The sequence below is a fragment of the Myzus persicae genome, unplaced genomic scaffold, assembly GCF_001856785.1.
Source record: "Myzus persicae strain clone G006 unplaced genomic scaffold, MPER_G0061.0, whole genome shotgun sequence".
NCBI classification, from domain to species: Eukaryota; Metazoa; Arthropoda; class Insecta; order Hemiptera; family Aphididae; genus Myzus; species Myzus persicae.
In genome coordinates this window covers 1459370-1478651 of record NW_019104155.1, presented here as the reverse complement: position 1 = coordinate 1478651, position 19282 = coordinate 1459370, and the positions used below count along the sequence as shown (strand labels likewise).

The 19282-nt window shown below is 29.2% G+C and overlaps 2 protein-coding genes across 4 annotated transcripts; one reads left to right on the top strand and one right to left on the bottom strand.

The window, feature by feature from the left end:
- Positions 1–3700: 3700 nt before the first annotated feature.
- LOC111039353 lies at positions 3701–4413 on the bottom strand. The gene is made up of 2 exons (XM_022322842.1): positions 4209–4413; positions 3701–4138 (listed from the first exon to the last, which is right to left on the bottom strand). Exons 1-2 carry the CDS (start codon positions 4277–4279, stop codon positions 3856–3858), a joined length of 354 nt encoding a protein of 117 aa, XP_022178534.1. The 5' UTR covers positions 4280–4413; the 3' UTR covers positions 3701–3855.
- Positions 4414–12320: 7907 nt separating this feature from the next.
- On the top strand, positions 12321–17727 carry LOC111039352 (casein kinase I-like). 3 transcript variants are annotated; one of them, XM_022322840.1, is made up of 9 exons: positions 12321–12795; positions 14276–14386; positions 14456–14604; positions 14981–15209; positions 15268–15438; positions 15500–15648; positions 16193–16388; positions 16515–16656; positions 17437–17723. In XM_022322840.1, exons 1-9 carry the CDS (start codon positions 12720–12722, stop codon positions 17462–17464), a joined length of 1251 nt encoding a protein of 416 aa, XP_022178532.1. In that variant the 5' UTR covers positions 12321–12719; the 3' UTR covers positions 17465–17723. The 3 variants fall into 3 exon arrangements, with proteins under 3 accessions (XP_022178532.1, XP_022178530.1, XP_022178531.1); XM_022322839.1 differs by having other exon boundaries at positions 12322–12795; positions 17518–17722; XM_022322838.1 differs by having other exon boundaries at positions 16515–17727.
- Positions 17728–19282: the final 1555 nt, after the last annotated feature.

Sequence of the window (19282 nt, the reverse complement as noted above, 5' to 3'; positions counted from 1 at the left end):
ATAATTAATTAACTGTAGAATCCATAACAATATCTATAAAACAAATAATAATGTAAGCTTATACACATAATATTATAAAGTTTCAAGTAAGGATTGAATTCGACCAGATTTAAAGTGATATTAATGACTGAAATGAATCTACTTGTCTCTAAAAACGAAAATTAATATTTGAAGAAGTATAAATACCAATTTGCACTTACTTATTATCACTATACATCATATTATTATTATCTACCGTGCTCGTAGGTACCGCATTATATGAGTAATGTACTCGGTATAAAAAATTCATTAACTTTTTTTAACGACGACTGTTGTCGAATTTATTGTTACATTAGCTGTTTAAGTGATCGTATATATATAGTAATGGATTGTAATTATAGACAATTAAGAAACTAAAACAATTCTAAAATAAATGTTCAAGAAACCTGTATGGATTCCGGAAAACTATATAATACTAAGGGAAATCATTTATAAAAAAAATGTCTTTAAATTGAAAATTATTTTTTTTTTTATTTATTGGAATATATACAATCTGTAATAATAGTTACATTGTTACAAGCGTAAGACAAAAACAAAATAATGGCCTAACATCTTGAGGAGAGTAGCTACCCAGCAGTAACTCTCAGATTTAGAAAAATATAAATAATTTTCTTCGTATTTTGAGTTTAAGGGGATTTATTATTAAAAATATATTTTCAAAATGTAAAATATAAAAGTTTAAATATACAATACAATATAAATAACTAAATTTTGCCTCCACATTTTAACAAAAAGTCTTTATTTATTAATTATTACCTATACTCGCTATCACGTGCTCATTTATAAATTTATATATTTTTAAACACAAATCTCAGGTTGTTTCGAAATTAAAATAATAAACATAAGAAGTATATAGACATTAAGTATTCATACAATATCCACAATTGAACTTGATGAATCCGTTTTTGGACTTCTTTCAGTACATTTAAAAATATAGCACATAATCTTATTAATAAACACGCACATGCATTTATTATTATTTTTTAGAATTGTTTTATTGCGAGGACTACACGGAGGAAGGTTAAAAGTGAAACACGGGAAGTAATCACGTATCCAACTGCATATTAACTCTTAAAGTAAATGGTATAGATATAAAAAATTGTATTTTAACTAAAAATACTTAATAAGTGCCTACTGGATACACCAATCAATATATTTTACGAAATAATTCAAATTTTGCTAATATTAGTAAAAAAATATGTAAATACCTAAACCCTTGCAAGGAGCTAGCTTCTATTCATAATCTACTCTATAATATACTAATCTATGCTTCTACTACACACAAGTTATAGCGTATTAATACATCGTCATTCAGTCATTGACCATTATTGTAATGATTGTGTTTGAAATTCAATTCATTGAATACGAAAAACGATTTTGATCTAAGGAGATATATTTTTTTTGTCCAAATTTGAATTTAAAACGCTTATTTGTGACTGTATTTTCGATATAAAAATTTTTAAAAAAATGTAAAATGACTGTAAATAGCTCGAAGTTAGCTAAGCTATTTTAAAAACTATATGTCTATAAACATAAGGTGAAAATGTCAAGTCTCTACATTAGGTAATTTTTGTATTATAACAAAAAAAAATAAATTGATTTTGTCAAAAACTAATCATCCGGTTATTTCCAATTATTTTGAAAAGTGCTGAGAATTCGGTGTGCTCAAAATCTGATAGACAGTAGACACGCATTTATTTACAAAATGTCAGCAGCTCACAATTTTTTATTGATCCGCGGAAATGCCATTCCATGCAAAATAAAGTAAGACTATGGAGAAATGAGAACTGACAAATTTAGATATAATATTCGTACATATATATATTGAAAAATTACGCTTCCCCTTAAGTAGATAGACAATTAGAAAGGAAAAATGGTGTAGAGATCCTGCCACCAAAACATAACTGTTTTTGATGACTTTTAAAATTGTAAAAAACTACATTTTAAGGTGAGATTTTAAAGTTTTCATCCCAACAATTTTCATTTTTATTTAAGTTTGGTCTCATTTTTCGACATAGTATTATGTTTAACGATGCAAGATATAGACCAAAATTTTATTTATAGTAAACATACTAGAGTCTCGTGTCTTACAAAATAATTCAAGAACATTAAAAATGATCAAAAAAAGAGACTTTTTTATCAAAACATTACATCTCATTAATATCTTCATTAATTAAAATTAATATAAATTCAGTAATATATTATTATTTAATAAATGTTATTTTAGATAATGATGTCCACAATAATAAGGATTTTAGTAACTTATTTTTAGAAACATTTATAATTTAGATTCTGAGCGGAGTGATGAGCATATTTTTAAGTCGTATTAAATGTAAAACACACAAATATTTTCGTAGAGGTACAAGACATGTACAACGACACAATGTTATATTCATAATATATGTGTAGACACTTTTGTGTAGGTACGAGGTGCAGATACCTAATACAAATGATCAAAAGATTTTAAAATAGGTACTGCAATATTTGAATTATATAATATATAATATTACTTCCAATAATTCCATTACAATAGACATTTTTTTTCTTAGAAACAATGATATTGATAAATCAATTTATTATTTCTTGTAAATATAGTTGTTATTTACAATATAATATACACTATCAAACTCCATTTCACCATCTGATACATAAAATATTTAAAATAAATTAAAAACTTATAAAGCACTTAAGTCTAAAATATTAAAATATATCAAATTAATACTTATTTACTGATTCAGTTAGAAAGAACTGAAATAACTCGAGTCGGCAAGACTGAATAAAGTATAGAACATAGAGAATCAAAATTTAATTTCTAAATGTATTGTATAGTATCATAATTTTATAGTCAAATAGGTACTTAGATAATATAAGTTGGTATTATAGAGTGTGGTTAAGTGGATTAATTGTAGGTAATAAATGTTGATTTTCGGTATTTTGTGATGAATATATTATTTATCCATTGATCACTGCTTTATACATAAAATATACAAAAAACATATTTTATTAATTGTTTTGTGGTTGTATTCTTATATTAGAACATAGGAAAAGAAAAACTTGTTTGATTGTCCTTTTTGTCCATAGTGTTATGTTTAGAACTATAAATGATAATTTAAGTTTAAATGTCAGATGTTCAGTCAGTGATGGTCAAATGATTTTATCATGGGAGGGAATAAGGCTGATTTTTTAACATTCACTATTTAATTATTAAAAATATAATTTATGGTTACCAAAAATTAAACATTGAAAAGGGGTCATGGGGGAATATATCCTAACTATATAAGATGAATTATAATTAGAAATCAAATGTTAATGTTTAATTTAGTATGTACAACATACCTATAACAGTTATATTATTATTACACACATTGACACAATAATATTTAATATAAAATATCCAAAATAATGTGTACACTTACAAAAAATTCACATAGTTGTCAACAACCTTCCCTGACTATATTGTACCACTTGAATGTTTAAAGAATTTAAAATATTTTTCTAATTTATAGTCTTACTAGTTATTCGTTATTATATTGTATATTAATCTTGTTTAATTAAAAATATAAAGAAATGGAGTTTGCATCACATTTTATTTCAGATTTATCCGTTCATCAATTGATATTTTATTAAGCTTACAGATTAAATAAATATACATACACAGCAATTATAATTACATAATTTGTATTTTGTATGAACCTATGACATATTCAAATTTATAAATGTACTACTGAAAATCAAAACAAATGTACATATATGACTCATCGGTCTATTTAAAATGTATTTATAGGTACCTAATAAAATTCTAAAATAACAAAATTATTATTCCTTTTTTAAAGTCTCTGACAATGGTTTCTCTAGCAATAAATCGAGATCGTTTTCTTCACGTAATATGAAAAAATATACCATAAATAAAATTAAGCTTGCACTGACGACGTGGGGTTCATACCATGGACCAAATTCAGCCTTGCTTCCTATACGAGAATGTTGAGCTTTCCAATTGTGCGCAGGACTTGTTGTATATTTCACGGGTTTATTTAACTCTTCTTCAAAGTTATTGGATGCATTTCGAGTGACTATCGACGATGATTGGGTTTTCTTTTCACTAAAAACCAGTGTTAAAAATGAATAACAGCACATAAAGTTGATTTATCATAAAAATGTAACAACATTACTTGTGTTTTAATAAGCCATTTACGATTTTGTTCCTAGCGGCGAATGACCTCCATAACTGCTTTGACAACATGGCTGTGGTTGAGTTGTAAAAAATGGTTGGCGTAACTTGCCTAGGCTTTAAAAATTCCAGTAATATTCAACTCGAAAACTTTTAAGTCCAAAAACGAGACTAATAACATATTTGATAATATCGTGAATTGCTCATATCGCGGATTTGTCTTATCACATTGTCCTTTTCACAAGAAAAACAGCTGCTACAACATCTGTAGTCGCCCGTTGAAGTCCCGTCCGTGATATAACTAAATGCGTAAATATTTACTCTATATAACCTCATATATTTTCCCCTAGATCGCGGTAAATATTTCATCTTATAATTAGCTGTCTAAAGCAACTATAACCGATGTGTAACATTTTTGAGTTACAGACGTTACAGTGTTAGATATTTCTATAACCACGATGTAGTTAACACGGTGTGGTCACTTCCTATCTTTTATTAAGACATTTTTGAGTCGTAATTTGACGGCATTTATGGCGGGCATTGTCCTCCAGGAGCGCTAAGAAGGCCGATTCTTCAAAACATACTGTGTGACGGTGTCCGCATTTGAACTTTGCGAACGAATCTAGTTTACTTCCCAAGCATTTTTTCTTAATTTTTTTTTTTTTTTTGGAAATGTTCATTTCTTTAGACTTTAGAGTATTTAAATTTAAACTGAACCCAGATTTCCATATGACTCTTATGTGTTTATTATTAACTAATATAGAAATACAATTTTGACCAATGACCATAACATAAAAATTAAGTTTGAGCGAAGAAAAATTTGGTGTTTTATTAGTATGATATTAATTTCCCTTTTATACTGTAATACTGAAGATAAGTAGGTACCTACATATCAAATAGTCTATTATATAATAATAAAAGTTATGGTCAAAAAACTTCAAAATGCTCGATTTCAACATCATCGTGTTTTTGAGATTAAAATACTAATGCCGGGTTTCGTGAAAAATGTATTGATTTAACGGTCCAATAAAATATAATAAACCAATCATGGGCCACTAAATCATGTTTAAAGGACCATTAGTTCACAATTGATTCGTTAAATGTTTAGTGATTGTTCACAACCCGTCATAAGAACTTACATTTTTTGGAATTTTCTTTTTAGAAAATGTTGGTATTTTTATGCTCAAGAGTTGGTGAAATCAGAATATACCCATCTTACTTACTTTTTTTGAATTGTTAAATAAACGACGTAAAACGTACAATTAAGTTTTAACAATAATATAAGAAGTAAGCAAAATAGATAAATTCTGATTTCACCAAGGCGTGAGCATAAAAATACTAACATTTCCAAAAAAAAAAAATTGCTAGGGAAGTAAACTAAATTTGTTCCTACAGGCTAAAGTTTAAATGCGGCCATACAGTATGTTTTAAAAAATTGGCCTTCTTAATGTTCCTAGAGGACAATGCCCGCCCTAAACGAGAAGCATCAGATCTATTGGTTTTACAATGATGTTTATTTTTTTTTGTCTACAGACACTCACTTCTTTGGATAGTAAACTTCGTCAGAAGTCACGTTCAGTTACTATATCTATCGCTCTCTATAAATTGGAAATTTACAAATTGTCCCTTTGAAAATGATCAGGTGCAGCATTTAAAACTTAAGACATAATAAATTCACAGTGATACCTAGTGCAATATTAGTTCTAAAACATTCCATACATGTACTATTGTTATTATACTATACCTATTGTATAATATTAGAATTTATGTAAGTAGGTATAACTAATCAAAACCCCCTTAATTCCCATCTTTCTCCCCTTGTTCTTCGCATTAAACAAATTACCCTCATACTTCACCAGTCAAATTATTCCATCCAATTTCTGTGGATCCCAAGCCATATAGGGATTAATGGTAATGAGATCGCCGACAGTCTTGCCAAGTCTACATCTAATTTAATTTGTTCCTCTCTTATCCAACTTCCTCATACCAACTTCACTCCTTTCATACGGCACCACATAAAACACCTCTGGGCTTCCCAGTGGTCAAAGCTCCCACTAGAATTCGCAGCCAGATATAAAAATATTGTTCCTTAGATCCCTCATAAAACCTGGTTCAACAACCTCCACCTATCAAGAAAATCCATAGTTCAGTTTAATCGCCTTCGTTCAGGACGTTCAGGTCACACACTTCTACCTGCCCATGCATACAAATTAGATTTAAATGACGCCCCTTTCTGCACCTTACATTTAACAGAATGTCTTTGTGATATATCTCACATTCTTTTCGAGTGCCCTTCCTTGCACTTAAAACGCACTATCTTGTTTAACTCTTTAAAAGCTTTTAATATTACCCCTAACCTTTCCTCTATCCTTAACTCTACATCTGTAATAGTAATAGCTCAAATCTTAGCCTTTATTTCGGAGGCTGGCTTTTGTATATAATTTTGTTCTTCTATTTTTAATTTTTTTTCTTTCTCTTTTATGTACTCTTTGAAAAAAATTTTTTTTCTGTATTATGTAATAAGTGTTTTAAATTGTTATTATCCGTAATCGTTTTTATCTATATTGTTTTCATAATAATTGTAGAGCTATAATTGTATATACAAGAAGCTAATAAAATAAAAAAAAATTTTAAAAAAACTAATCAAAAAATAAAAAAATAAATATTATTTTGCACGAAGCCATTTGTATCACTGGCCCTGTTCCATAGGCGTTGCTTGATGAATGTATATAGGCGGGCTATAGCCCTCTTACCCCCCCCCCCCCTCCCATTCGCTGAGACAGAAATTTAGTTTTGATTTAGTGGACATATGGGTGGTAAATATTTGTTCAAAACGCAAATTAAAATTTTTAAAAATATCGAATTTTATATTAAATTAAAATATGAATGTTGATGCAATTGTTGATCAAATATAAAATTGTAAAATTATTTGTTTCAGTGCAAGAAGTCTGGGTTTTATACGCATCCGCCGCTGGTGTACGACTGACAAAACCTTGTATGTACCTATACCTACATTATTCTATTTATTACAGGCACAGCAATATAGAATATATTACAATATAGATTTATACATGTTATACCTAACTTATAAGTATTAAAATTTAAAACTAAACACAATTTTACTCAATCATAATATTATTATCTAAATAATTTTTTACTTTATGAGTAGCTAAGTGAGTACCTATAGGTTCTTAAATAATCTATCCTAGTGCAGTAGTGCGTCTTTTGACAGTTTTACTTGTGACACAACGAAAGATGGGACGATAAGTGTTTATTGCTCTGTCAGGCTAGTTAAATATGTGTGCTGCACCAGACTTAAAATACTGAAGATGTCTTTGATATTTTATATCCCTTGTAGCGTATGCGAAAATCACACACAGGGTACCGACAATATTCTACCGATTAATCAATAAGTTATGTAATATTTCAATTGCATACCAACACATTAGGTTAAGATTCAAATTTGTGTCTTACCCAGCTACTTTTTAATTTAATAAATATAAATATGGAAATGCATAAAATTCCGGGCCGTAATTATTACATATACATAATATTATAATTAAATAATTACACATTAAACTTTATTATAAATAATCGTATGTACCTACATAATATACAAACAAATTACTCTAATGATGTGAATTACCATTCAACAAGTATTTTATTTATATTAGAGTTTTTAAAATTGAACGAATTATTGAATACACTTTTTTTATATTAAGTAGCAATAGTGACATTGAGTTAAGAAAATGTTGAGCCAAGATTTTCCACGAATTTATGACCAAACCATTTTTTGCAGTGAAATTTGATTTAGCATCAACATTAGCTCTAATTTCCATTTTATTATATTATATATTAATGGTTAATAATATAACTAATAATATAACAGGCTATAAGTCTATAGCAATCAACAATTATTATATAATATTTTTCTATATTCTATGTTCTATTTCACAAAAATTAGTTTAACCTACTTATACTTACCTTGTATGTTATAATTATTTACTAATAGAAAAATAAATTAGCTATCAATTATCATAAACATTTAATATATATACCTAATAGCAATTAAAATATATATCATAGTAAAGATATATTCTTAAAAATATATTCTGACACACCAGTACACCACCTACTCTCAAAATCTATTTCTCGTAATGTACTCAATGATTTATAGTATAGAAATCAAATGTAACACAATATCTATTTCAGAGTCGGAGATCCTACACGCGCGGCGCTATACTTAAATACTCTATGATGAGGTGCACTCGAAACCTATATTATATGTACTGATATAGCAGACTGAGCAGAGCTACTCTCCCTGCTGTTTATTTGATTTATATTCTCGAATTAACCATAGATAATAATATTATATATGTTGTTGTTCATTTGTTGACAGTTGACATTATTAATTATTTTAACATAGGCATATTTTGTACCTATACTGCAGTTGTATTATACTATTTCTATTATGTTTGTACCTATACTCGAAGCCTCGTAAATATATATAATTGTGATGAATGGGATGAATGTGATGAGAAATAAAAATCATCATTTAAAAATTACTATAAATTATATAATATACCTAATTTATTATACTTATAATATACATATTATACAACTATTAGACAAAATTTTCAATTTTTATTTTCAAACTGAGTTCTTTGGAATTTAATCTGAAATAGGTATTAGTGTCCTATTTAATATAAGTATTTTTTTACATTGGAAATTATATACCATAAAACCTAATAAAGTTGTTATTTCAAAAATCGTAGTAGCATTTAAAAGATGATAATATAAGAAACAATTTTGTTGATTTATTTTTAAACTGCAATTTCACGCTTAATACTATGTAACAATTGGTAATAATACCCACATGCTATTATTCCTCTATTAAATATATGACAATTGACCAGATTACAGCCGGGTCATGCCACATAACGTACCTTTAATAGTTTTTTGCGGTGAAACCCAAAAGCGCAAATCAATTTTGAGCTTTTGTACCTTAGTAGTAAAATAAAAGCTCAAAAATAAATTGTACCCGTTACCCTATAAGTTTCAGTTTAAAATGTGATGATCATTATATTTCAATAACAACAGTGATCAAGTTCAGTTGAGAATTTACAATCGCCAGAAGTTTAGTATATTATATTATTATCATAATAAATTACGGTGACAGTTGATAATCAATAATTATTTAAGATAACTGTATAACATACACACAGTAAAAACTTATATCAAATGGTATTTCGATTTATTTTTAATTGAAGCATGTTTGAAATTCGAGTGAAATGTTTTAAATCGTATATTAGATATCCACCTATATTATGTATCAGTTATTGGTGTCTGCGCTATACGGTCATGTGCGTTTCCAACAAATATAATTTTAAATTTAAATGTTTTAACTCGTTTTAATATCACTGTGAAATCTTCATTGATGATTTGACACTATATGATTTTGATAGAATATACTTTATTTTTTAAAATTTATTTGTGTTTATGATTTGTAAAAAATGTAATAAACAAGTTGGCAATTGTATATAATAATATAATATAATATTATTATTAGGTGCCTACATCTATATGGTATAATTAAAATAGAATAACATACTTTCGTGTAATTTAAAATCGTTTCTCGTTCCTAAATAAAGAATATATTTTGTCCCTCAATAATTTTAAAATTGTATTAATATAATTTGTAGCAACAGTTGTTTAATTAGTTAGTTATTTTGTTTTTAAAATGTTTAATTTGTTTATTTCATACAAGTTAAGACCGATAAGACTGCCGTGACTGACTCAACATTTTTGTGAACATTGTCAGTATTATCGTAGGTATATCGTCGTATACCTAATATAGCTCATTATAATATTGACTAAATTTTAAAAAAAAATTTTAAAAACGTTTGCCTTAAAAATTATTTAAGAATATGTGAACAAGGAATACATAAAATCGTTCGTGTTCCTGTGAAAAATAAACGAAATTCCATTAGGTTCCTCCACACGAAAAAGGAACTAAGCGTTACCATTGCTAACTGCTTCTTGCAAAGGAAAAAGGCTTATGTGTTTCAAAATTGAACCAAATGGAATATTATCGTTCCTTATTGAATAGATTCTGACTTCTGACGCATCATGAATTCTGTTTTCTGCCATCATGCAGTATACACCCATGTATGCATTTATTTTATTTAGGTATAACTTTAACCTGTATAGGTCCTTATAATATTAGATCTATTGGTATAAGGCTAAGGCTATAAAGTTTGAGTGGGACTATAATACACTATACACTGCGTTCTCACTGCGTCAGCTTTAATTGGGTCGTTATCCGTCAGTATATGTGCATCCATCAGCCCACTAAAATAGTTAGTTAGGCGCGATATCCATCCGTTCCATCTTGGATTTTTTTCACTAAACTGATCCATATACTGTAGTCACAGCCTCGCATGATCTAAAATTGTATTTATAGGTACCTTAAACTGCAGTTTTTCCTTAATTTTTATCTAATTTAAAAAGTAATTAATATAGGTAAGAAAAATAAGAACTAAAAACGACATTTTTTTAAAATTGTATGTAGGTATTATGTATAAACATATTAATATATTACAGTATTCTTCGTATATATTATATACATATGTAATATGTGTGTATCCTCTATACACAGTAAAGAAAATGAACCAAACTGTTTTATTTCGAAAGAATTTTCTTTGTAAACAGTATACCTGCTAGTTACAACCTAACTACACTATATTGAGCCTGAGGGTGAACGAAAGGGGGGTATGCATTTTTGACTATTTTCACTTTTCAGACCACGTACGTATGTATTATATTTATTGCTTCACCATGTATTTACAAAAATAAGCGATAAGGGGGATATGACACCCCCACCCCCTTGAGCGTGCCTCTGACACTTAGTAGGTAACACACTATAGTACAAGTACATAATTATTTATTAATCAATCTATTCTGGGCATTAGAAGTGCTAAGAAAATATTTTAGGGTGCTAAGAAACACCTAGCCCCTTTATTTCACATATTTCTATACATAATCAGTCGACAGTTGGACCGAGGTTTGAATGTTTGATATGCCGAAGTCAGAATAATGTGTCTCGTGAGACATGTCATTTTTTTTTGGAACCAATTTTAAACACATAGATATATAAGTGTTGCTCCTACATAAATTATGTATTAATTAATTTTAATTTTATACATTAAAATAGTAATTAGCAGTAATGACAGTGATATTCGGTTCGCCTTTCTTCGATGAAGAGTGACGTCTGGTCCGCAGGGGCCAGGGAGAGAAACGATAATGTTAATATTATTATGCAGACATATAGTCGCGGATCGAGGAAAGGGGAACGTCGCATAACACCACTGTGCGTCGGTGCGTAAAATGTAATTATTATATTACATTATTACATAATATTGCGTGTAACCATCGGCCGGCCGTCTAAATTTCGACGCGTTTTATTTCAAACATAATACGTGAAAAAAAATGGCGTTCACGTCGCGGAGGACGTTCTCGTTATCACGGTGGTTATCTCTGTCGGGGGCCCGCCGTACCCGCAGCGGATCGGACGGGCAGACAGGCGCGTGTGACGGAGAAAACGCGACGAACGACAATTTCCCTCGGCCCGAAGACGAATGGATCGCTGAAAAAAACGACAAAAATAATATAATTTCATGCTAAATCCTCAAGCCGGGTACGAGAATCGTGTGCTGAAGTGGAAAGAGAAAGAGAGAACCGAGAAAACGAAATTATTATAATATTTTTTATTAATATAATATAATTATTATAATCTGAAGTGGTCCCGGACGGCGGAGAGAAGGGAAAACAGCTGTTCGGCGTGCGCGCACAGTCGCGGCAGCCTGACCGACCGCCCGTCGATCCACGTCCCGTCTATCGTCGCGGAACGGTGATAACGAGTTTGGCGGAAAGACGACAGAGAGGGCAGAGGGAGCGAGACGACGGAGGCCCGAGCGAGAGAGAAACCGCCGTTGCCGCGAGAGAGAGAGAGAAGTCCACCAGAGGCAGCGGTCGGGCTCCTCCTACTCCTCCGCAGCTCTTTTGTGACACTATAACTATTATATACATTATACACGCCACACGCGCACACCAACTACAACACACACACACATACCCACGGACGGACACGCACACACGTACATACACACTTACATACACACGCACACATACACACGGACATCTCAAACGCACACGGCTAGGAGACGAGTCGACAAATTATAATCAACACACAATCAACATGGCCGCTATGCGCCGCGCTGGATGGACGACTGGACAATGACCACAGCCGCCGTCGCCACACGTTTCCCCGTCGCGTCGTCGTCGTCGCCCGTGTCCTGTTGACACCACCGCTGCGCGTCCGTGATCCGTCTGCCACCGCCACTCGGCCACTGCTCCTGCTGTCGCCGCCGCTGTCACCACCACCATCACTATCACCATCACCACCAGAGCAGCTTCGCACCACGCTTTGGGTGTATTAGATGATCGACGAGCGATGGAACTGAGGGTTGGCAATAAATACCGGCTGGGACGGAAAATCGGTAGCGGTTCGTTTGGCGATATCTACCTTGGTGAGTTCCTCCGTCACAGTCCAACGCTAGTGACGATTGTCAGTCCGCTGGCACTATCTCACTGGACTCGTGTAACCTACCCGGTGGTTTCAGTTTAGTCCCATAATTCTGTTTCCTGTAATCATTTACCTTCGATGATACTGTTCTTCCTACTCGACGTACCTAGTCCATCCACTATTGTCAACCATCCATTATCTAACACTCATCCAGTTCTTATGATAACTTGAGTTCTATAATACCTAGTCATGCTTAAATCACAAAGTCTAAGATTTAGTACATACAGTCGTAGGTTGTTTTCACACTCAAGTCTACTACAGCCATACATATCCTTGTCTCTATTAAATGATTTATCATGTAGAATTTACCGATTTCTAATAAGTGCCTAAAGATGATTTTGTATCCATATGGTGTGCCATTGAGAAAACTTTTGGACAACTTAATTTAGATTTTTAGTTGCATGAATACATTTTTTCCTTTTTTACCTAATCAATTATCATCAACAAGTTTGATATTGGGTTAATTAGTTAAGGCTTTCTACAAAACTGTATAAAAGTATCCCATTAAAGAGTATAAGTTGATTTAAAATAATTTAGTTGATGCATGTGTAAATAACTGAAATAGACTAGAAAAATAATAAGTTTTCTTAAAAATGTACCTTATTGATTAAACAATTTACCTACCTATAAACAAACAGTTTAAATTACTAATTGTTTAATAGTTTATTATTCAATGTTAAATATGTTTTTATTGTTATCATTTAAACTCATCAATATTGTATTTAGAAGATAAATATATAAATAACTTAATAGGATGCTTAAGATTTCGTTTGATATAATATTCCCAATTCTCATCTACCTAACCTAGGATAATTAAAATGATATAGGTACCTAATAAATAATAATGTCGGAATAATAATTTGTTACATTAATAGAAAAAAAACAATCATAGTATTCTGTTTATTATAAAATAAATTTCGAGAAATTTAGAATTAGAATATTACTTGCTTAATTGTGTATTTTTTTTTGTTTGTATTTATTGTATAATAAAATGTACCAAACTTAATAAATAAGCAAATAACTTAGACTAGATAATTTAACACCCGTAATGCTAGCAACAAAATAATTTTTATTGCAATTCTTATGACTACTGTAAGCTTGAAATAAGAATATTTTGATAAGTTCATAGGCATAACTTTGGATACACCTACTCGAACCTTCAGTTCTATTGGCTTAAACATAAATATTAAAAAACTGAAAATGCACCTTTTGGTTTAAACCTATATTAAAACATTAAACATATAAGATATAATGCATACAATTACCTACTTATTATAGACTATTTATTATGACCTACAAAAAATATTTTTTCCTTAGTTACCCACCCTTAACTAATTAAATAACCTATTTTAAATAAACAAAAAAAAAAGTGTAACAAGTATACATGTAAACAGTATTTATATTGAATATTTTTTTTTTTGTAGGTACAAATATTTCTACAGGAGAAGAAGTAGCCATTAAATTAGAATGTATAAAAACGCGGCATCCCCAATTGCACATAGAATCCAAAATTTACAAAATGCTTTCAAGAGCACGTAAGTTACAGCATTAATTTTTTGACATTATTAATGTATTGTTATTTTTAATTTCTATTTTTATTTTAGCTGGAATACCTATAATAAAATGGTGTGGTTCCGAAGGAGATTACAATGTTATGGTAATGGAATTACTAGGTCCATCATTAGAGGATCTTTTCAATTTCTGCTCCAGAAGATTTTCAATAAAAACTGTGCTTCTATTAGCTGACCAATTGGTAATTATTGTGTGACTCATACAAAATGCATAATATATTATAAAAACAAAATTCAAGAATATTTTATGTCTGGAATTAATCTTTTTTATCTTTTATTTTTAATACAATGAATACACTGACTTCTATAACATTATAATTATCATAATTTTTTATTATCTTCAATCTTTTACTTTTCTACTAAGTTTTTTCTATTATTAACTTATTTGTGTCTGGAGTATACATAAAACTACACTCAAAGTTAAAAATTGGAGCATTTTTTTTAGTATAAAATGTGTTAACTCTTTTGACCCAGAAATAAAAAAAATTAAATACATCAATGCCTCCAGAATACAAAATAAATATGAATGTCTAATAATTGTGTTTTCATTTTTTCCAGCTGGATAGAATAGAGTATATACATAGTAAAAACTTCATACACAGGGATATCAAGCCAGACAATTTTCTAATGGGTTTGGGTAAACGTGGCAATTTGGTATATATTATAGATTTTGGTCTTGCAAAGAAATATTGCGACAGCCGAACCAATGAACATATAATGTATAGAGAGAACAAAAATCTCACTGGAACTGCTCGATATGCTTCCATAAATACCCATTTAGGAATAGGTAACTATATGTAGTTAGGTGAATTATATTTTTTATTAATATTTACTTATATATTTAGAACAAAGTCGAAGAGATGATCTAGAATCTCTTGGTTATGTATTAATGTACTTTAATCGTGGTTCTTTACCATGGCAAGGTTTGAAAGCAGCTACTAAACGACAAAAATATGAACGTATCAGTGAAAAAAAAATTGTAACTTCATTTGAGGATTTATGCAAAGGATATCCAAGTAAAATAAATTCAAAATCCTCAATATTAATACCAGTATTAACCATAAATTATTATTCTAGATGAATTTTTAACATACTTGCTATATTGTCGCGCATTGAGATTCACCGAAAAACCAGATTTTACTTATTTAAGGCAATTATTTAGGCAGTTATTCCATCGTCAAGGGTTTACGTATGACTATATTTTCGATTGGAATATGTTGAAATTTGTAAGTATTCTTTGCGGATAGTATGTATATTCTATATGTATTTCTTTATAGATTTACTTAGTTGTAAATATAACAAATTTAATGTATTGTTGTAAATAGAATGATTTCCATTCAGCTACTAAGCTTATTTAGAATTTTTTGAGAGGACATTATACCCATATTTGTTGTCTCCATCTTACTAACTCATAACATACCAAATTATATTTTGGCTTCCACGTGAGTTTTTCTCATTAAGGCCCAGTAATCTTTTGATATTAATTTAAATAAAAATAAAAAATGTGTTAAGAAGAATCTATTTTACTCTGTAATTTTTAATATAAGAGTGACCTATTATCAAATTTAAACATAAGAAAATTATCCAAGGCACTAAGGAGGCTTTTTGATATTTTATTTTTCTAATGCCCATAATTTGATTCAAAATTCAAAATAAATGTTATTCATTAGTAACACGAAGGTACAAAATCCTTTTAAGATATTTCATTCCACCATGTATAGAAGCTTATTTGAGTAGTAATATTATGTTTAATTGTTAATATTATTTTAGGGAGCAAATGGTGCTCGATATAGTGGATCAGATGATCAAAAAAATGCTTCACATCAAGATAGTAGACGTGCAATGCAAGACAGTAGTTCTCCTTCTACTAACGTTGTACCACTAAATAGTCGCGCTCAAGCTGATCAGAGTGGAATAAAGAATTTTTTATCCAAAGTTCCTCTGGTACCAATGGATAATTGTTCAGGTAAATATCAAATATTATAATAATGATATTATATTGGTAGGTGATAGTATTGACCTTATTATTTACCAAAAAATACATGTTATATTATTACTAATATACTGGTATTATTGTTTTTAATTATTTTAGGAGGTGGTGTTATTCAACCATTACCAACAAGATTGCGTTACAGTGCTGATCCTGGTTCAGCGCGACCAGTGAGAACTCAAACTCGAAGCTCAGCAATGGCAACATCTGACTCGCCGTCTGTTACTCAGCCTTTGCAAACCAAGTCAGTATCTGTGACCAGACGCAATCGCCATCAAACTTAATTCTAACAAATTCCCAAAATTGTTTTCCTCGTAATACAAACTAACATAATATTTTTTTCCCCAACTACCATTTTCTAAATGAAAACATTTATTTTTCATTTTTTTATACACTAAAAAACAAATATTAACCATGCCAGTTTTTGAAAATGGCACCCATTGCATTTATTTTCTCATTTTTGCACCCAAGGTTGGAATTGACATTAGAGTTATTTATTTTATTTTTTGCATAAGTTTCTATATTTAAGATATCTTAATAATTACCAGAAATGTTTAAGCAATAGGAGAGCATTATCTCTTGTGACTCAATTTGAATTAATTTTTCAGGTGTGCTTGTATACATGTAGAGTTATCCATTATCAATGCATGTCTCACCTTACTAAAATACTTTATTAACAATGTTTATGGCTAAAACTTTTCAAGTATTCTTGTATAAATAAAATATATTAATATTACTACTTAATCTCTTATGTAATTTTGGTGGGAGTATATAGTAACTAAAATGATTGAATTAAGCCTCAGCTCTTAAATATTCTACTTTTCTTCTTTTTCTTTTTTAGAATTTATTAATTTGAGTATAAGGTTTTTATGTACATAACATAATTATGTATCATAGCTAACAACTATATAGAATTTGGTAATCTTTGTAATTTTAAAAGAATTGCAAAAATGATTTTAACTTAATCTTAGAAATATATGTATTATTGATTTTTACTTTTTTTAACATGTGTTGCTGCCCATAGCTTTCATGTCCTACCTTACACATATTAATACTTCAAAGTCGAGAATTTATGTAAGAACTTTTCTTTTCTTTGTTTTGGAAGCGTCTCCGGTTCAATGATACCACCTGCGTGAGCCCCAATATGGGTCAAAGCACCGGATAGAACGCCAATCATGCACCAGCATAAATAAACTATCGCGATTGAAATTATGTAAATAGCCTAGCCTATTTTTTTTTTATTTTTTTTTATTTTATTATTATTTTTAGTTATTTTTGGTTAAGATATACTTAAGTATTTTTTATGTAATTCAAATTAAATTAAAATTCATTAATTGAAATTTAACAAACATTTTAGAAAAAGTTCAAAGAAAAATTATTAGTTAAAAATTAATATTTAACCCAAAAAATAATATGGGCAATATAAAAATATTTTACATAATGTTTTAAACTTTTACAACAAAAAAAATAAATATATATAGTATGTTTATAAAATTATGGACTTTGATCCATATCTATATCTATACTATAGAAACAAAAATATATGTTTTATTTAAATGTAAATGTTTGTATCCCTCATTAATTTTTATAATAAAATAGAAATTATTAATATTAATAATTAAATATTTTAAGTTTTTTTGCTGTTTTATTATTTAATTTTATGGATTAAATCTTTTTATTAATGCCCTTTTAAATTATAATTTTTCCCTATTGGCACTGTCACATAATTGCAAATTTTAGCTGTAATAATTTTCCATTGGGTCCTTGTAACTAATAATTATGGGATTTGATTTGGATAGGATTCATTCAATGGAATTTCTTTATGCTATATTTAATTTTTCGCTTTGCAAAGTTCAACATTTATTTTTGGCATATCTCTGTTGTATTTAATATCAATTATACAAATCAACTGAAGTCCCTTTATCATGGAAAAATAATTCATTATTGAACAGTATAAAAAAAAAATGTAATGTTTTATCTCGTCTATTAACAAATTATATCATACCCTTGTAGGAAATAGCTTACATTATATTTTGATTAATATGAAAGTTTTTACTACAAGTAATACAATACCAATATGTCAGTATTAAATGTCTTTCAATATTAAATCTCTTATCGACTGAAATTTTATTTAGTCTCATATAATTGTAAATTGGACCAATTAAATGTTTCATCTATTGTAACCAAGAGTATGTTTTGATTTTTCATAATTCTTTTATAAATTAATGACCGAATGTTAATATTCTTGATTACTGATCACATAATTGAATTTTAAAATTTCGCCAAAAAATACAAATAGGTGGTTAATATGAAAATAACTTTATATACAATAATCCCCATCCTCCACCTCCTTCATTTGAAAATGTGAAGCTTTTAATTTATCAACAACAATCAAGATTCAAGGTCTAAAATCTATTTGTTCCATGCTTTTCAAAATTGACGAATTTATTATTTATATCTTACATTAAAAAAAAAAAATCAATCCGCATTATGTTAAATCTATATAAACTGAAGGCAGTGCTATATGATTTCAATAATCAATTTGCTTTATATACTCAGGTTATTCATTGCGCTAATTTACACAATACAGTTTTTGAAAATCATTGTGCTTTGGTGTATAAAAATATTTTGACTGAGGCCATTTGGCTTGTTAAATGTCAGTATCTATCTAGTTTTGGTCTTCAGGTAATCCTCTGTACATTGGACAACAAAATGTATTCATGATTTTATGTTAGTCTTGCAATTTGTATATTAATAATGCTTCCCGTGATATCCTTGTTGAATTTATACAACCATTTTGGTTATGTATGCATTTTTTTTTAAATTTTTTTTTTTATGGGAACTATTTGGTGTCTATATATTAGTTTATT